This window comes from Panthera uncia, chromosome A2, assembly GCF_023721935.1.
Source record: "Panthera uncia isolate 11264 chromosome A2, Puncia_PCG_1.0, whole genome shotgun sequence".
In the NCBI taxonomy this organism is placed as follows: domain Eukaryota; kingdom Metazoa; phylum Chordata; class Mammalia; order Carnivora; family Felidae; genus Panthera; species Panthera uncia.
This window is the reverse complement of record NC_064816.1, coordinates 67,056,566-67,075,579: the sequence shown is the minus strand read 5'-3', so window position 1 is coordinate 67,075,579 and position 19,014 is coordinate 67,056,566. Positions and strand designations below refer to the sequence as shown.

Below are 19,014 nucleotides of genomic sequence, written 5' to 3'. Positions count from 1 at the left end.
GCAACAAGAATTAACTATAATGTTTAATGATTAAGGGACCTAGTTACATGAAGTTTAAATTAAAAACTCTTTGTTTCAACATTTGCTATTGAAAAGCTTTAATATATGAGCAAAGTATCATGAACAATTGCATGAAAATCACCAAAGAAAGCACCTTGTGCTTATCACCAGTGTAGACTGGTCAGACTTTATTGAAACTCTTGTAGCACTCTGTAGCACTGGGATGTGCTGCTGAAGGACAGAGCCCATCGCCACAGCAGCTAAGCAGTGCCTAGAACTGAGTAGACCTTCAGGAGGTGTTTGAATGAGGAGATAGAGAATTACTGCTGTGAGTAAGAGGAGCTTTGAGGCCATCACCTTTGTATATTATTTTCTTATAGCACAGATATCCATGGACAAAGAACAAGACACCAAAGCATACACCATAGATTTCTTGCTAACTGCAAAGGAAAGAAAAAAAAAAATGTGCCTTTACAATGAAGAGCTCTGTTGTTTTCATCCTAACCGAATGATTGCTGATATGGGTCAGTCTGATGATACATACCATCTGATGTGATGTACACAGTGTCAATCATATAATTGAGACTTACAGGACATGCAAGGATAAAGGAGCAAATTAAATGGCACTGTAAAAAATCAAGCAAACTAGAATGTGGAACATGCTACAAAATAACAGGCTAAATTTTCTCAGAAAGGTAATATCCTGCACATAGTGACTTCCTTCCAAAGTGTAAATATAGAAAGGAGGGGAAAAGAGTACACTTTACACTAGAGAAACCAAACACTACCTTAGCTAGTTGATCAAAAGTAACATCAGCAGTGGTAAGTTATGATAACAGGATGTATTCTTGACATGATATGATGAGAATGGTTCATTACCTCTGTAGTTTTCCTCCCCTATCCATAACCCCAGTGTGATCATGAGAATAACATCAGAAAAATCCCAGTTGAGGGGCATTCTACAAAATTCCTGGCCAATACTCTTCAGAACTGTCAAAGTCATTAAAAAACAAAGGAAGTTTAAGAAACTTTCTAACCCAAGAGAAGCCTAAGGAGATATGATAACTAAATGTGATGTGGTATCTGGAAACAGAAAAAGCACATTAGGTGTAAACTAAGGAAATCTGAACAAAATATGGACTTTAGTTAATTAAAAATAATAAGCTTAGTTTTTTAAAAACTAAGGATAAGTGTTATATTAGAGCCTTGGTATTATCTCCATTAGCAAGCACAATCTGGGTGGATATGTTTAGATCATCAATGGCTTTTAAAAAGAAAAAGGTTCTTAGCAATGAAACTGACATTTTTTTCTCTAGGCAAGTATTTATAACTCAGAGCGTTTATTAAGCAGTTTTTACACAATAGTTATTATGTATGAGATACCGTACTTATTAACAATAGAGATAATAAAAAGATGACCCTTGCTTTTGAGGAGCCCACATTGCCATATGTTCACAACTAGGTAAGATTAATCTGCTGAAAATGAGTTGAAAATGTAACTATAACATTTACATTGTAGCCCAGGGAAGTAATAATTTTATTCAACTTGGAATACCTAAATGCAATATCAGTTTGTATGGCAAAAGTTAAGGATAATTTGGGAATAATGTCAGCAAGATGGTGGAATAGGAAGCACTAGGACCTCATTCTGCCGTGGAGACACTGACTTAAGAGCAATATATAGACCATATTGCCTTTGTGAGAATTCCAGAAACAATTTAAATGGTTGTAGTCACCCAGGCATACACAAAGCCAAGAAGAGCTGCGTTGAAGCCGGTAACAAGGTTCATTGCATTTGCTCACCTTCACCCTGGCAGAACAGGGTGTGATCAGGACAAAACTCCCAAGTCTTAGCTTCTCCCTTGGGGGAAGAAAGATGAATGGAACCTGCATCTAGTGTTCTGGTTTTGCAAGGGCTGCTTGAGAGACTGGTTTCTATCTCTCTTGACTTGGGGTGCTGAAGGAAGCAGTAGTGTACTTTAGATGCGAGATTAGAGGCTGCCAAGAACAAGGCAAACTCTGTGATTTGTTATAGCAACAGAGAGACTGCAGTACTGCATAAAGAAACCAGGGTGAGCAAGATATTAGGTTTTTGAGAACAGGGGCAAACCTCTTTCACTTGGAAATTATACACATAATCCCAGAGAAGATACATCCCCAGGAAGGATTTGAGAGGCTCGTTGAATTGCTAGCCTGCCTGGAGAAGGTCTTTCCTTATAAAAAGTCAGTCTGTAAAGACTGGGAGAAGTGGCTGTTTTTCCAAATATTCAGATCTCAACAAGTGATCACAAGGCATAAAAAGAAACAAGGAAAAATTGGCCTCTTAAAGGAACAAAATGAATCTCCAGAAACTAATCCTAAAGAAATAGAGAACTATGAATTATCTGATAAAGAATTCAAAGTAACTCTAAAAGATAGCTAAAAGAGGACACAGACAAGTGAATAAAATCAGGAAAACAGTGCATGAACAAAATGAATATATCAACAAAGAGCTGTAAACTATAAAAAACAAAAAAATTCTAGAGATGAAGAATAAAATGACTGAATTGAAAAATGTGCAAGGGTTCAACAGCAAACTTGATCAAGTGAAAGAATTGGTACATTTGAAGATGGGTCATTTGAAATTTGAGTCAAAGGGGCAAAAAGAAAAAGAATGAAGAAAAGTGAAGAAAGCTTAAGGGATTTATGGTACACCATCAAACAGATCAATATATGTATTATACAAGTCCCAGAGGGAGCAGTGAGCTTATGTGGAATAATCATGGCTGAACACTTCCCAAATTTGAGGAAGAAAATGGAATACAAATTGAAGACACTTAATGAACTCCAACTAGAGTAATTCCAGAGATCCACACCAAGACACATAATCACACTGTAAAGACCATAAAGGCAGAATCTTGAAAAAGGCAAGAGAAAAGTGACTTCTCAAGGAGCTCCTAATAAGCTTATCAGCAGAATTCTCACCAACCTTGTAGGCCAGAGGGATTTGGATGATATATTCAATTTGTTGAAAGAAATACAACTGCCAACCAAGAATACTATATTCATCAAAACTGTTCTTCAGAAATGAAGGTGAAATTAAGACTTTCCTGGAAAAACAACAACTGAGGGAATTAATCACTACTAGACTTATGCTACAAAAAATGCTAAAGGGAGTCATTTAAACTGAAGCAAAAGGATTTTAAACAGCAATTAATCATATGAAAATAAAAAGTACTCTGGTAAAGGGAAACATAAAAAGAAATATAGAATCTTGTAGTATTTTGTTGGTTCATAAATCATCAAACAATTTTTTTAATGTTTATTTTTGAGAGAGAGAGCAAGAGCATGAGCAGGGGAGGGGCAGAGAGAGAGGGAGACACAGAATCCGAAGCAGGTTCCAGACTGTGAGCAGTCAGCACAGAGCCTGTGTGCGGCTCAAACTCATGGACCATGAGATTATGACCTGGGCCAAAGTTGGACATTTAACTGACTCAGCTACCCAGGTACCCCAATCATTTTTAATTCTAGTATGAAATTGGAAAGACAGAGCATAAGAAATAACTATAAATCTATGTTAATGGATATACAATATAAATAATTTGTGATATGAGTAAAATAAAGTGGGAGGTTGGAAATGTAAAGGAATAAAGTTTTTGTATGCAGTTGAAGTTTTTATTAGTTTAAGGTAGATTACTATAATTAGAAGTTTTATTTAATCCCCACAGTAACCACATGAGATGTGCAAAAGGAAATGAGAAAGGAGTCAAAACATGTCACCAAAAAAAAAAAAATCAACAAAACACAAAAGAAGGCAGTAAGAGAGGAAAAGAAGGACAAAATACTGCAAGAATTTATAGACAACAGTTAACAAAATGGCAGTAGAAGTTTTTTTTTTCTGTCAGTGATTACTTCAAATGTAAATGGTTAAACTCCCTAATCAAAAGACTTAGATTGGCTCAGTGGATTAAAACAAAACAAAAACAAGGTCCAACTGTATACTGTCTACAAGAGACTTCAGATCTAAAGACACATATGCACTAAAAGGATGGAAAAAGATATTCCATGTAAATAGTAACCAAAAGAGCAAGAAGACATAAATTTATCAAACAAAATAGGCTTTAAATCAAAAAGTGTCATAAGAGATGAAGAAGGACGTTATATAATGATAAAAGGGTCAGTTCACCTAACATTAGAGCTCCCAAATGAATGAAGCAAACATTGTTGAAGGGACACAATAATAGGAGACTTCAGTACTCCACTTTGAGTAATGGATAGGAAAACCAGCCAGAAGGTCAATATATGAAACAGAGGACTTGGACAACACCAATTGAACAGACATATAGAGAATACTTCATCCAATAATAGCAGAATACACATTCTTCTCAAGCACACATAGATCGTTCTCCAGGATAGACTGTATGTAGGCCACAATAAGTCTTAACAAATTTGAAAAGATTGAAATCATGCTAAGTGTCTTTTCAGAACACAGTGGAATGAAACTAGAAATCAACAGCAGAAGAAAAACTGGAAAATCCACAAATACATGAAAATTAAACAGTATACTGTTAGTTAGCCAATGGGTGAAGGGAGAAATCACAAGAGTGATTAGAAATATCTTGAGAAAATGAAAGTGAAAATGCAGCATACCAAAATATGTGGGATATAGTAAAAACAGTACAAAGAAGAACATTTATGGTGGTAAACACATTAAACAAGAAGGAAGATCTCAAGTCAACAACCTAACTTTACACCTCAAGGAACTAGAAGACTGAACTAAATCAAAAGTTAGCAGAAAAAAAGGAAAATAATAAAGATTAGAATAGAAATAAATAAATAAATAAATAAATAAATAAATAAATAAATAGAAAAACAATAGAAAATTTCAAAGAAACTAAAGCAATTGATTTTTGAAAAGATTTAAAAAATTGACAAACTCTTAGCTAGATTAACTAGGAAAAAAAGATTCAAATAAACAAACTCAGAAGTGTAAAGGAGACATTATGACATGCCACAGAAATAAATGTATTACAGGAGACTACTATGAACAAGTATACTCCAACAACTGGATAACATAGAGTAAGTGGATAAGTTCCTAAAAACAGACAAAATACCAACTGAATCATAAATTCTGTACATACCTATAACTAGTAAGAAGACTGAAACAGTAACTTCCTAACTAGAAAAGCCCAGGATCAGATGGCTTCACTGGAAAATACTACCAAACATTTATAGAAGTAACAACAATTCTACTCAAAACTTTCCAAAAAATTAAAGAGGAAAGAACACTTTCAGACTTATATGAGGCCAGCATTGCCTGATACCAAAGCCAGACAGAGTTAACTACAAGAAAAGTAAAGACCAGTATATCTGGTTTCTGCAGATGCAGAAATTCTCATCAGAATGTTAGCAGCCTAGATTCAGCAGGACCAAGTGGGATTTATTCCTGGGATGCAAGAATTGGGTCAACATATGAAAACAAAGAATGTGATATACCACATTAAAAAAATGAAGGACAAAACCCACATGATCACCTCAGTTGTTGCAGAAAAATGCATTTGACCAAATTCAGCACCCTTTAATGATAAAAACATTCAACAAACTAACAATAAATAGAAGGAAACTACCTCATGATAATAAAAACTATATATGACAAACCGCAAAACATTGCTGAAAGATATTGAGGTGATTGCTTCAGATACACAGACATCAATGCAAAAGCCATCAGAAATAGGAAAAAAAACAAGCATGACATTATCAGGAACACAATAATTTTCTAATAACTGACACAAAAGAAGTGGAAATCTACAAGTTACCTGAAAATTCTAAATAATTACTTGAAGGAAGCTCAGCATGATTCAAGAGAACAATAAACAAACTCAGGAAAACAATGTATGAACAAAATGAGAAATCATAAGACATAAATACATTTTGGAGCTTAAGCATATAAGTGAATGAAATGAAAAATTCAGTAGAGAGCTTCAACAACAGGCTCAATCAGGTAGAAGAAAGAATCTATGCATGTGAAGACAGGTCTCTTGATATTATCCAATCAGTGGGAAAAAAGAAATTAAATTGGAAAAGAGCAAAGAAAGTGTATGTGAATTATGGGACAACGTCAATTGAAACAATATTCACATTATGGGAGTCCCAGAAGGAGAAAGGAGAGCAAAAGACAGGGAAAACTTATTTGAAGAAATAATGGCTAAAAACTTTCCAAAACTAGGGAGAGATACAGTCATCCAGGAACATGAAGCTCAAGTGTCCCCAAAATGACTTAATCCAAAGAGATCACATTGTAGTCAAGCTCTCAAAAAAATCAAAGAATTCTAAAAGCAGCAAGAGAAAAAAGACTCACCACATACAAGGGAATCCTGATACAGCTGTCAGCAGACTTCTCAGCAGAAGGCCCAGCAGGCCTTCCATGTGCTCAAAGAAAAACACAATCAACCAAGAATACTTCAGAACTGTCAATCACAAACTTTAGAAATGAAGGAGAGATAAAGTCTCTCCCAAGCAAATAAAAGCTGGGGTAATTTATCATCATTAGATCTGCCTTATAAGAAATGCTAAAGGGAGTTCTTCAAGCTGAAAGGATGTGAATTAGTAACATGAAAATATATGGAAGTATAAAATTCACTGTTAAAGGTAAATATATAAATATATAGTTAATTTTCTGAATATTGCAATAGTGAACTCTAGCACATAGGTTAAAAGACAAAAGTGTTACCTATCAATGATGTAAATGACTTACATTCTCCACTAAAAGACATAGGGTGGCTCAATGAATTACAAAAAAAAAAAAAAAAAAAAAAAAAGATCCAAGTATATGGTGCCTATAAGAACACTCATAGACCAAAACTAAAAGGATGGAAAAATATTCTATGCAAATAGAAACCAAAAGAAGCTGGAGTAGCTATACTGATATTAGACAAAATAGACTTTAAGTGAAAAGCTGCAGCAAGAGATAAAATAAAGGGATCAATTCACTGAGAGGTTGTAACAATAGTAAATTTTTAGGCATCCAATAGGGGCACCTGGGTGGCTCAGTTGGTTGAGCTTCAGATGTTGGGTCAGGTCATGATCTTGCACTTGATGAGTTTGAGCCCTGTGTCAGGCTCTGTGCTCACAGCTCAGAGCCTGGAGCCTGCTTTGTACTCTGTGTCTCCCTCTCTCTCTGCCCCTCCCCAGCTCATGCTGTGTCTTTCTCTGTCTCAAAAATAAACATAAACATTAAGAAATATATATATAGACATCCAGTATTGGAACACCTAGATACATTAAATAGTTTATAGATCTGAAGACAAAAGTAGATAGCAATGCAATAATAGAGGATTTCAATACCTTGCTTTCAACAATGGGTAAATCATCCACATAGAAATATAATATGAAAATAATGGATTTGAATTACACTTAGACCAAATGGACCCAATAGACATGTACAGAATACAGAGTATTTCAACCACCAACAACAGAATATACATTCTTCTCAAGAATGGAACATGGAACATTCTTCAGGATAGATCATATGTTAGGCCACAAACAACTGTTAACAAATTTAATAAGAGTGAAATCTTATCAAGTATTTGACCACATGATATGGTATAAAAGTGAATAATAGGAAAGCTGGAAAATTCATAAATACGTAAACTGCACACTTCTGAAAAAACAGTGGGTCAAAAGAAGAAATCGAAAGGGAAATTTAAAAAAAATCTTGAGATGAACGAAAATGGAAACAAACATACCAAAAATTATTGCATCTAGCAAAAACATTTCTAAGAGGAAGATATATAGCGGTAAATACTTATATTAAGAAAAGAGAAAGATCTCAAACAACCTAATTTTACATTTCAAGGAAGTAGAAAATGAACAAAGCAGAAGAAAATAATAAAGATTAGAGCAGAAATAAATGAAATAGAGACTAGAAAGATGATGGAAAAGATAAAATGAAACTGAGTTGGTTTTTTGAATAGAAATACAAAATTGACAAACCTTTAGCTGCACTTACCAGGAAAAAAAAAGATGACTGGAATAAGTGAGGGAGGAAACAGTATAACTGATACCGCAGAAGTACAAAGGATCATAAGACTACTATGAACAATTTTATGCCAAAAAATTAGATAACTTAGAAGAAATGGATAGATGCATAGAAATGTAATTTACCAAGATTTAATCATGAAGTAATAGAAAAATGGAACAGACCAACAATGAGTAAGGGATTAGATGATGATGATGACAATAATAAATAATAATAAATCCCAACATATAAATGTCCAGGATGAGATGGCTTCACAGGTGAATTCTACCAAACATGTAAAGAATTGTTACCAATCCTTCTCAAACTCTTACAGAAAACTGAAGAGGAAAGAACACTTTCGAACTCATTTTATGAGGCCAGCATTACCAACATACCATGATCCAAGACAAGAACATTAAGAGAAAAGAAAATTACAGGTCAATATCCATAATGGACATAGATGCAGAATCTTCACCAAAATACTAGTGCCAAATTCTAGAACACATTAACAGGATCATACACGAGGATTTAATGATGTTCCTCCCTGGGATGCAAGCATCATTCAGCGTATGTAAATCATTAACATAATGAAGGATAAATATATCATCATCTCCATAGGTGCAGAAAAAGCATTTGGCAGTTCTTTTGTGATAAAAAAAAAAAATCTGAACAAATTAGGTTTAGATGGGATGTTTCTCAGTATAATAATATATTGAAAAGCCCACAGCTAACCTCATACTTCGTGGTGAAACACTGAAAGCTTTTCCTCCAAGATCAGGAACAAGACAAGGATGCCCACTCTTATCACTGTGTTCTGTTTAACGTAGTACTGGAAGTCATAGAGCAATTAGGCAAGAAAGAGAAATAAAAGGCATCCAAATTAGAAAGAAAAAGTAAAATTGTCTCTGCAGATGACATGCTCTTATATGCAGAATACCCTAAAGACTCCACCAAAAAACTGTTTGAACTAATAAAATAAGCAAGTAAGGTTGCAGATACAAAATTAGCATGCAGAAATCATTTGTGTTTCTATATACTAACAAATTATCTGAAAGAAATAAGAAAGCAATCCCATTTGTAGTACCATTAAAAACAATAAAATACTTAGGAATAAATTTAACCAAGGAGGTGAAAGACATGTACACTGAAAACTGTAAGACATTGATGAAAGGGATTAATGAAGATCCAGCAATTGCACTAATAGATATTTACCCCAAGAATACAAAAATACAAATTCAAAGGGATACATGTACCCTGAATGTTTATAGCAGCAGCATCTACAATACCCAAATTATGGAAACGACCCAAAGGTTCTTTGACAGATGAATGAATAAAGAAAATGTGGTATATTTATATACAATGGAATATTACTCAGCCATAAAAAAGAATGAAATCTTGCAAAAAAGGACGTGGATGGAGCTAGAGAGGTTTATGCTAAGCGAAATAAGTCAGTCAGAAAAAGACAAATACCATATAATTCCATTCATATGTGGAATTTAAGAAACAAAACAAATGATCATAGGGGAACAAAAGAGAAAGAGAGGTAAACCAAACACACACTTTTAGCTATAGAGAACAAACACATGGTTACCAGAGGAGAAGTGGGGGTGGGTGGGTGGGAATGGGTTAAATAGGTATTGAGGATTAAGGAGTGTACTTGTAATTGAGCACCATGTGTTATATAGGAATCAAAACAGTGTGGCACTGGCATAAAATCAGGCACATAGACCAGTGGAACAGTATAGAGAGCTCAAACATAAACCCATGCATACGTGGTTAACTAATATTTGACAAGGGCACCAAGAACATACAGTGGGAAAATGGTAGTCTCTTCAATCAGTGGTGTTAGGAAAACTGGATATGCACATGTAAAAGAATGAAACTGGACTCCTGTCTTACATCAGTCACAGAAATTGTCTTGAAATGTGTCAGAGACATATGAAATCATAAGAAAAAGAGACTTACCTGACACTGTAAAACTCCTAAAAGAAAACATAGGGGGAAAATCCTTGACTTTGTTTTTAGCAGTGTTAGCTTGGATAAGACACCAACTTCACAGGCAAAGAAAGCTAAAATAAACATAAACACATCAAACTAAAGAGCTTCTACACAGTAAAGGAAATATTCAGTAAACTGAAATGGCAACCTATAGAATGGGAAAAAATATTTGCAAACTATATATGTCATAAGGGGTTAATATCTAAAATATAAAGAACTCACACAGCTAATAGGGGAAAAGCAAACAATCCAATTAGAAAATTGGCAGAGGAATTTAAGAGACACATTTCCAAAGAAGATATACAAACAGGTATGTCAACAGATGTATGAAGAGGAGTTCACGGTCACTAATCATCAGGCATACCAAAACCACAATGAGATATCACCTCACATCTATTATGGTAGCTATTTTCAAACAATGAGGTAACAAATGTTGATAAGGATGTGGGGAAAAAGGAACTCTGATGTACTCTTGGTTGGAATGTAAACTGGCATATCCAAAATGGAAAACAGTATGACGGGTCTTCAAAAGATTAAAAACAGAACTGTCAGATGATCCAGAAACCCACTCCTGGGTATATATCTGAAGGAATTGAAATCAGTGCATCGAAGGGATAACTGCACACCCATGTTCATTGTAGCATTATTCACAATAACCAAGACATGGAAGCAACCCAAATGCCCATCAACAGATGAATGTTAAAAAAAAAAAAAAAAGATGTGGTACATATATAAACTGGAATATTATTCAGCAGTGGGAAAAGAGGATATCCTGCCATTTGCAACAACACGGATAAACCTTGAGCACATTATGCTAAGTGCGATAAGTCAGAGAAAGACAAGTACTATATGATTATCACTAATTTGTGGAATCTAGAAAGTCAAACCTATAAAAAAAAAATAGCCAGTGAAATGGTGATTACCACCAGGGAATAGGATGTGTGAGGGGTAAGATTCATAATGTTTAAGGGCACAAACTTGTAACAAGTAGTAAATAAGCCAGAGAGATATAAAAATAAATAAATAAAAATAAAAGGGAAATACTGAACAAAACATATTTGAACAAAAGAGCTTTCTTATACTTTAAGTTTTTCCTGAGTTTTGTTTTGTTTTGTGTACCTAGAGAGGTTGGTGATATGGAAGGAATATATATTTTTAAAAAAATAGTCATGTGGGATTAGTTGAAAATAAAGAACTATTGAAGAAGGGGAACCAGTTCTGGTATTTTATGAATCTTATAACCTAGGTAAGAAAAAGCCACCAGAGCAAAAAAAATTAACAGCTTTCTTTTATAATCCAAAATTTTAGTTACGAATAATTATCTATCCACCCTCCAACCTGGGTAATTTGAAAAAGTCACTTGGTTCTTCCAGTTTTTGAAATAAAGAGTCTAATTTTAGCTTCTCTTCAGTCCTCAAAATTCCTTTTCTTCTCCTTGTTTCTTAGATTTTTATGCTGCACTGCCCCATTCTGGCTAGAAGAGAAGTTAGCACTCAGCTCAGATACTTCCCAGATCTCATCTTGCCTTTGGGGCAGGTAGATATCATGTTGCTTTCTCAGACTTTCATTTCTGTTGTAAGTTGAGAACTGACATCACCATCTCCAGATGGGGTGTGTAAGGGTATAGTGGTACCCCAGGTGGTTCTGCAGTCGCTGTGTCCTTCTGTGCTGGTAGAAGACAGACCTAGACTCTGGGATGCACATCTATACATGACTGATGATGACTGCCTTTTTTACTCCCATTTTTGTCATGACAGGAAAGGTCTTGCATGAGGAGCATGTTGAACTCTTGATGGAGGAGTTTGCATTCCTGAAAAAAGAAGTGGTGGGAAAAGACCTGCTAAAAGGGTCTCTCCTCTTTACAGGTCAGTTTGAGGTGGGATCACAGGTCATGTGTAACTGGTGAGGCCAGAAAGCTAACTAGGTTCTTTCCTAGTTCTCTAGGATGTTAATTTGGATTCATTTTTTCTAAAGACTGTCTGACTGAAGGCCAATTTAATATAATCTTCCCATGCTTCCACAAACAATAAAAATAGCCATTTTTTTTTCTTTCCTCAAATGAGATTTAAGTGCTTGGTGGACCTTAGGTAAAAGTATGTTAGAAATCTTAAGCTTACAAATGCTTCTGTCCCAACCTCTTAGATAGAATTTTCCTCATTAAATCTTAACAAATTGGAGACTATTTTTCCACAGGAGGTTGAACATGGACTCAGGTTCTTGGAGAGGAGAATATTTTTGTTCTCTTTGCAGAGTAAACAATATTCATAGCCCCTTTCTTCCTCCAACACGTTACAAGGACATGGGCAGCCCCCAGAATATTTGGTCTACACTATATTTGATTATTTGCTCTATGTTGGTCATTATTTGAGGAGCTCCATTAGCAATAGGATATGAGCATCCTGGAGCCTCCTGCTCTTTGGATGGCCTTCTTATCTGGCTATATCCTAGAGTATTTGGAACCTTTCCTGAGGGCTTTCCTTATAGAAGCAAAACCTTGACATGGTCAGGCATTGCTAAGTGGTAAAACCATTTATCTCCTAATGAATTTTCAGAAAATAACAGTGAAACCCCTTTTTAAAATCCACCTTCATCTTTTAAAATAATGATAGAGTTGTAACAATAATAACCATGAACCTGTACAAGGAACTGTGCCACGTATGTGAATGTATTAATTAGTTCATGTTAATTCATATATGATAATCCTATAAAGTGAGTATTTATACCCCCATTATACACACAGAGAAAAGGAAGCTCAGAGAGGTGAATAGCTTCACAAAGTTGTCAAAAACAGCTTTGTGGCAGAGCCAGATTGGAGCTCAGGCCTCTGACTTCATGGCTCAAACATTTGATGGCTGCTCTGTCCTCTCCAAAAAGCCCAAGAGCAGACAGTAACCAGCTGAGAGGGAGAAACCTTTCTTTTGTAACTTTAATATTTAGGTCCTAGTGACTTCAAACCATGTTGTCTATGAAACTTATAATTTTTTTTGCTTTTATTTATAGCTTGTTCTCTTTCTTAAAACATAGTCATAATATGAATTCCTTTCAAGTCAGTATCAAATTTGTAAGGAATTAGTTTATAAACAACGTAACAGGTTATGTAGCCTTTTAAGTTTGGGTTATGTTTAAAATTGGGGCTGGAGAGAGTCGGGAGCAATATCTTAACCACACGTATTTCTCACACAGATATTTTTTTTAATGTACTTTTGTGTAGGAGATTATGAAGACTAAGGAAACACTTAACACTGTATCAGTTTTTTTTTTATATCGACATAGTTTATAGGTATTGCTGTTTTCTTCATAGCTATCATGCTGCCTTCACCCTATTGTCATTTACCCTATTGTTAGTTATATGGTATTTATAGGAATATAGGCTTGGGGGCCTAAAATACCTTGATTCTTTTTCTTTTATAAGACTTCTTTAAATCACTAACTGAAGAGGGTATGTATGTATGTGTGTGTATGTTTACTCTATGTAAACCACATGTGCATAGTAGAAGCCTGAAATATTTTTATTATCCTATGGGCTAGATGGACTGCTGTTTCCAATAAGATGTTTTATTTTCCTAAGAAAATTGAATCAAGTAAACAAGAAAAAAGGGAAATGCTTTTATGAAGTTTTCATTCAGGCACCTAAATATTAGTAGTCATCTTGCATATCATGCTGTAAGGCAAGGTTGCTTTGTCTTGAGGACCTAGCCACATACCTGCCCACTTGCACCCTCAGCTCTCCAGCTATCAGTCCTTACTTCCCACTTCCCATGGTATTTGTGATTCCCCACAGCTGGCCCATTGGAAGAAGAGCGGTTTGGCTTCCCTGCGTTCAGTGGCATTTCTCGCCTGACCTGGCTGGTCTCCCTCTTTGGGGAACTTTCTCTTATATCCGCCACTTTGGAAGAGCGAAAGGAAGATCAACATATGAAAATGACTGTGTGCTTAGAGACAGAGAACAAACGGTAGGTTGTGAGAAACTGTGAGGAGGAAACTTGAGGACATTGTCATATGTTCACAAAGGTGAATCTAGACAGAGCCCAGAGGGCCTAGACCCCCAACCCCAACTCCAGAAGGACTGTCTGCTTACAGTAGGTGCTTGGGTTTCACTTATGTTGCCTTATTCATCCTCACAGCAGCCTTGGAAGGTAAATAAGACGAACATGATCCCCTTTGCCAAGAAGTACATAGAGGCTTACAGAATTTGAGCAAGTTGCCTAAGCCACACAAGTGAGCAAGATCAGATGAAGTAACAGAAATCCAGTTTACCCCTGAGACCTGAATTTTTTCCAACATTTTATTATGAATGTTTCAGACATATGGTAAAGTTGGAAGAATTTTGCAGTGAACACCCATACAACTACTACCTAGATCTTGCCATTGACATTTTATCCTGCTTGCTTATCACGTGTCCAAATATCCATCCCTCATTGTGACTACAATTTAAGGTTCTGTTTCTCAGCTTTATCTTATACTGTCATACTATTCCCAAAGTGTTCTGATTCTTTATTTTTTATACCAAGTCTTTTAAAACAAAAGCATATTCATAATTCTCCTTGAAAAGCACTTGGGCTCTATAAAATATTTAAAATAACAAGTGTTTTGGAGTGTTTCTAAATGTGCTTCCAGCTGGTGGGGCTCTTGGTAGTAAAGAAACAGACCATTGGGTATTTACAAAAAGAGAAAAGTATTTGGGTTCCTGAATGAAGCCTGATCTTTGTCCATTTTGAGGAGTTTCCTCTTTGCTGGGGAAAGGCAGAGGTCACAGATGAAGGAAGATAAAGCATGCGGAACCTGCCAGTGCTGCATTTGGAGTAATAGCACTAGCGGACCCTGACATTGTAAGTGTAAGAATTGCAGCTCTGGTCTGACCATCCCCACAGACAGGTGCTGTCCCCAGTAGCCAGAGCTAAACACAGCTCAGGGTGCTTCTGGAGCACAGAAAAGGGGAATGTGGAGAGGTCAGGTCATGCTTCTCAGAGGAAAGTGTGCTCTTCTCAGTCCTTGACAGGAAATAAGATGTGAGGGAAGCAGAGACTAACTCATTATTGCAAAGGCGGGGCAGGCATCAGATGAGAGGTTGGGACAGATGGCAAACAACATATTATAATAAGTTGTTAATTACATATAATACTTTCTACTTCACAGATTGTACTTTTACTGTCACACCACCACAATAGCATAGGTGAAGCTGTATATTGATTAGTCATGTCCACTGATTAGGAAATTGAAACAGGAAACATCCTTGATGTTTGGCATTTCCTCAGACTTTAAGACTCCATGTTCTATGGAAGGATATGAGAAATTTTCTTAGGTAGATCAGAACCTTTGGAATATCTCAAATTTCTTTTTGTTCCCTTTAAAAAAAAAATTATTTATTTTATTATTTATTTTATTTGAGAGAGAGGGATAGAGAGCACGAGCAGGGTAGAGGGGCAGAGGGAGAGAGAGAAGATCCCAAGCAGGCTCCATACTCTGCCTGGAGCCTGATGTGGGGTTCAATCACACAACTTTGGGATCATGACCTGAGCTGAAATCAAGAGTCAGATGCTCAACTGATAGAGCCACCCAGGTGCCCCTGTCTCAAATTTATTTGTATCCAACGTTAAAGCAGTGAATAAACAGCATTAATGTTCATCTTTGTTATCAAATTCTGGAATGTTTTAAAGCGTGTACCATGTGCTTTTAAAACTAGCCATGAGCTGAAACTAATACAGTGTTAATGTCACCTACCTCAGTTAAGTAAAACAAAACTAGCCATGGAGATTAATGTTTTGGAAGTGAGACCAACTTTTTGATGATAGAGTTTGTAATAATTTATTTTTAAAAATTGGAGTCATAATCAAAAATTTTTAAATGATAGATTGAACACCTTAGTTTTACTAGTTTACTAATCTAACTACTATCTTTTAGACTCTGTCTGACCTGAATATGAATTTTTTATGTATGGGCTATCATTGATTTATACATGAATCATTTTATCATTTTAATGACTTCCAGAATAGACAGCTTGGTGAAATGTAGCTCTTCAAAGCAAGTAAGTCCCTGCTTGGTCTACATGCTGCTTAGTATAGTGTCCTCTGTGACAGAGAAAGGCCATCTTATCCTGTAAATGCAGTTATGGCTTCTGACTGTGCTTGGGAAGAATGCTTGGGATCTGTGGGCTTCTTTTCTCTCTCTCCCCCAAAACTTGACTCAGTCTGCAGGCCTGAGTTTCAGCTTTCAACTATAAGTAGATGTCTTTCTAGGGTTGTTAACTGCACATTAGGAGCCTGTGCCAGTTGTTTCCAGACACAATTTTTTAAGTTATAGCTACCTTCAAACAATAGAGTAGAATAGAACAGAACCATAACTGGGAATAGGGAAGGGGGGGGGGGGGGGGGGTGGTGGGAAGCATGATTTGAGAGGTCACGATAAAAGGACTAGCCAGACAGGGATCATTACTTGAATTCCTGTTGTGGAAGTGCTGGTGTTAGAGACTGTTTACTGAGTGCTTACTGTGTGCCAGGCACAGGCCTAGCCCTTTAACAAGGATTTTCTCATAGAATCTTTATGCGAACTCTCTAAGTGGGAATTATTATGATCACCTGGGAAACTGAGGTTCAGCACTGTTAAGAAACTTGCTAAAGGCACAGAACTAAGTGTTGTGTGAGAATCACACTTAGGCAGCCTGTCTCCTGTCCCCAGATTGTGACACCTTCTCCCCAAAACTGCATGGGAAGGGCACAAGAAAGGAAGGTCTTAGAAACCACATCAGGTCTCGTCTTTCCCTTGTTGCAGTCTTCACCTGCCAATGACGTAGGTGTCATTGTCTTAGAGCCCAAGGTCATCCAGATAACCCTAGTGCAGCTTAATTCTCAAGCCCATGTTCTTTCCATCTTACCAACAGTTTTCACACTTTGTAAAAATAAACAATACTTTTTTAATCCAAATGTCATGTGGATAGTCAATGTATAGAAGAGTTACATGTTTCAGCTCTCCTGTCAAAGACAGCTGGTAGGAGTGTGGTCCCTGCCTGCTCATCCTTAAGAGCCTGGGAAGAGCAGTTAGAAATCACCACCTCCACCGGGTTTGCAGATGCAGGCTGAAACTCGGGATATGGATGTGGTTAAACACCTCCCTGTGGAAGGGGAGACCTAAGAAGCTTTTTGTTGGTAGTCTATGCCCAAGTTGACAAATGCAAATATTTGCAAATGAAAGTTCTCGCAGAGAGAAAGAGCGGAGGAGCGGTCTGTGAATTTAAAACTTGTGTTTTGGGTTGGGATGTCTGGAGCTAAGTGTTGTCCAAGCCCAGAACGTGTGTGGACAAGGTCCCATCCTCAGCCCTACTCTATTCAGTTGACAGTAAAGTGCCAACAGTCAGTATGCACACACCGGATAATGTATGGAAGTGTTTAATCACTATATTGTACGCCTGAAACTAATATATTGTACACTGGTAAGTAACTGGAATTAAAATAAAAACTTTTTTAAAAAGTTACAGATAAGACAGTCACAAGAAAAAACAAACATGTTCACACAAAATCATTGAGTGAATTCCCTTGCCTGATGGCAAAATTAAATGAAGGACTGTTTGGCCCTGAAGTTGGAAACAATCACCCAAGGCCTTTGGGAGGCTGGTAGAGGTCAAGATGCCACCTGAGCCACTACATTGAGCAGCAGCTTCAGGGAAGATAGGTACAATATGCAGACCTGTTACCAGGTTCTCACGGGCTAGCAAACATCCACCTGCACTCTCTTGTAATCTCTAACATTTATGATTCTTTTGTCTTTGCAGTCCGCTCACATGGATTGAAGAGAAAGGACCTGGTCTAAAACGAAACAGACATTTAAGCTTCCATTTTAAATCTGGGTCCCTGGAGAATATGCCAAATGTAGGAGTCAATAAGAATATTTTCCTGAAAGATCAAAACATATTTGTCCAGAAACTCTTGGGCCAGTTCTCTGAAAAGGAACTGGCTGCTGAAAAGAAACGCATCCTGCACTGCCTGTGGCTTGCAGAAGAAATCCAGAAATACTGCTACTCAAAGAAGGAAGAGAAGGAAACATGCGGCACATCTAAGATGGGACCATAGTTTGCTTTTTATGAAGAGTTGACCTCTATCTCTATTCTTACAATTAAACATATCTTGGGCAAACAGGATTTGCTTACTGTCCCGAGCTGTGTTGGGAGTGATATTTGGGAGTTGGGACACATGTAATAGGGATGAGAGAACTAACCTTGGTAGAGCTGAGCCAAGTGCTTCGTATGCCTGATTTAATTTACTCTTCCCAACAACCCTATCAGATGGGTATTACCAGGTTTGTTTTCATTAGCATATTGGAAAATTTTATTTGAAGTCACCCAGATAGTAAATACGAGAACCAGCCTTTAAATCTTACTCATGCACTGAACCACTGCAAAATAGCCTCTTCCCTGCTTTAAGGAGTTATGTTTCACCCAACAAACTGTCACTGGGCGAGTATGCTAGGTGCTAAGGATTCTAAAAATGAATAAGACATAGCCGCTTTCCTCGCTAACTTTGTCGAAAGCAAACCAGTCATACAAACTGGTCACTGTAATGTAATAGGTCCAGTAAAAGAGGTATGCCCCTGGTCATCTGGAGGAAGGTTTGGGGAAAACCTACAAACCAAATCTTCATAACTAGGTTAGTTGTGTACAGGTGAGAGGAGGGCTTTTCTTGGCAGAGTGCTGACATGAGCAAAGAGAAGGAAGTGAGAAACAAGCTGGCGAGTACCCTGGGAACAGTGTTGCTAGAGCATTGTGTCTGGAGGAGGGAGTCCCACAGATTAAATCTGTGGGGTCCCTAGAAGCCAGATCAAGGAGCTAGGGTCTTATTTCTTAGGCACTGAAGGCTCTTATTTAACAGGGGAGTGGCATGGTCAGTTTTCTAGTTTAGAAATGAAAACTTCCAGGAGGAAATGAGACTTGAGGCCAAGGAGGAGGCATCCCGTTAAGAGCCAACAAATGTGTTCATACTTGCAGCCCTTGGCTTATCTAGACTCACTGCTTCTGTTGAGACACAGCTGAC

The 19,014-nt window shown here is 36.9% G+C and overlaps 1 protein-coding gene across 7 annotated transcripts in view; it reads left to right on the top strand.

Annotated features, from left to right (window-relative positions):
• Positions 1 to 18,387, top strand: part of BLVRA (biliverdin reductase A) — a 49,309-nt gene extending 30,922 nt beyond the window's left edge. For all 7 annotated transcript variants that reach the window (XM_049641290.1, XM_049641285.1, XM_049641287.1 and 4 more), the window contains 3 exons: positions 11,752 to 11,859; positions 13,776 to 13,947; positions 17,760 to 18,387. In XM_049641290.1, the coding sequence (XP_049497247.1) occupies positions 11,752 to 11,859; positions 13,776 to 13,947; positions 17,760 to 18,057 (578 nt within the window). In that variant the 3' untranslated portion in view covers positions 18,058 to 18,387. The remainder of the gene's footprint in view (positions 1 to 11,751; positions 11,860 to 13,775; positions 13,948 to 17,759) is intronic.
• Positions 18,388 to 19,014: the final 627 nt, after the last annotated feature.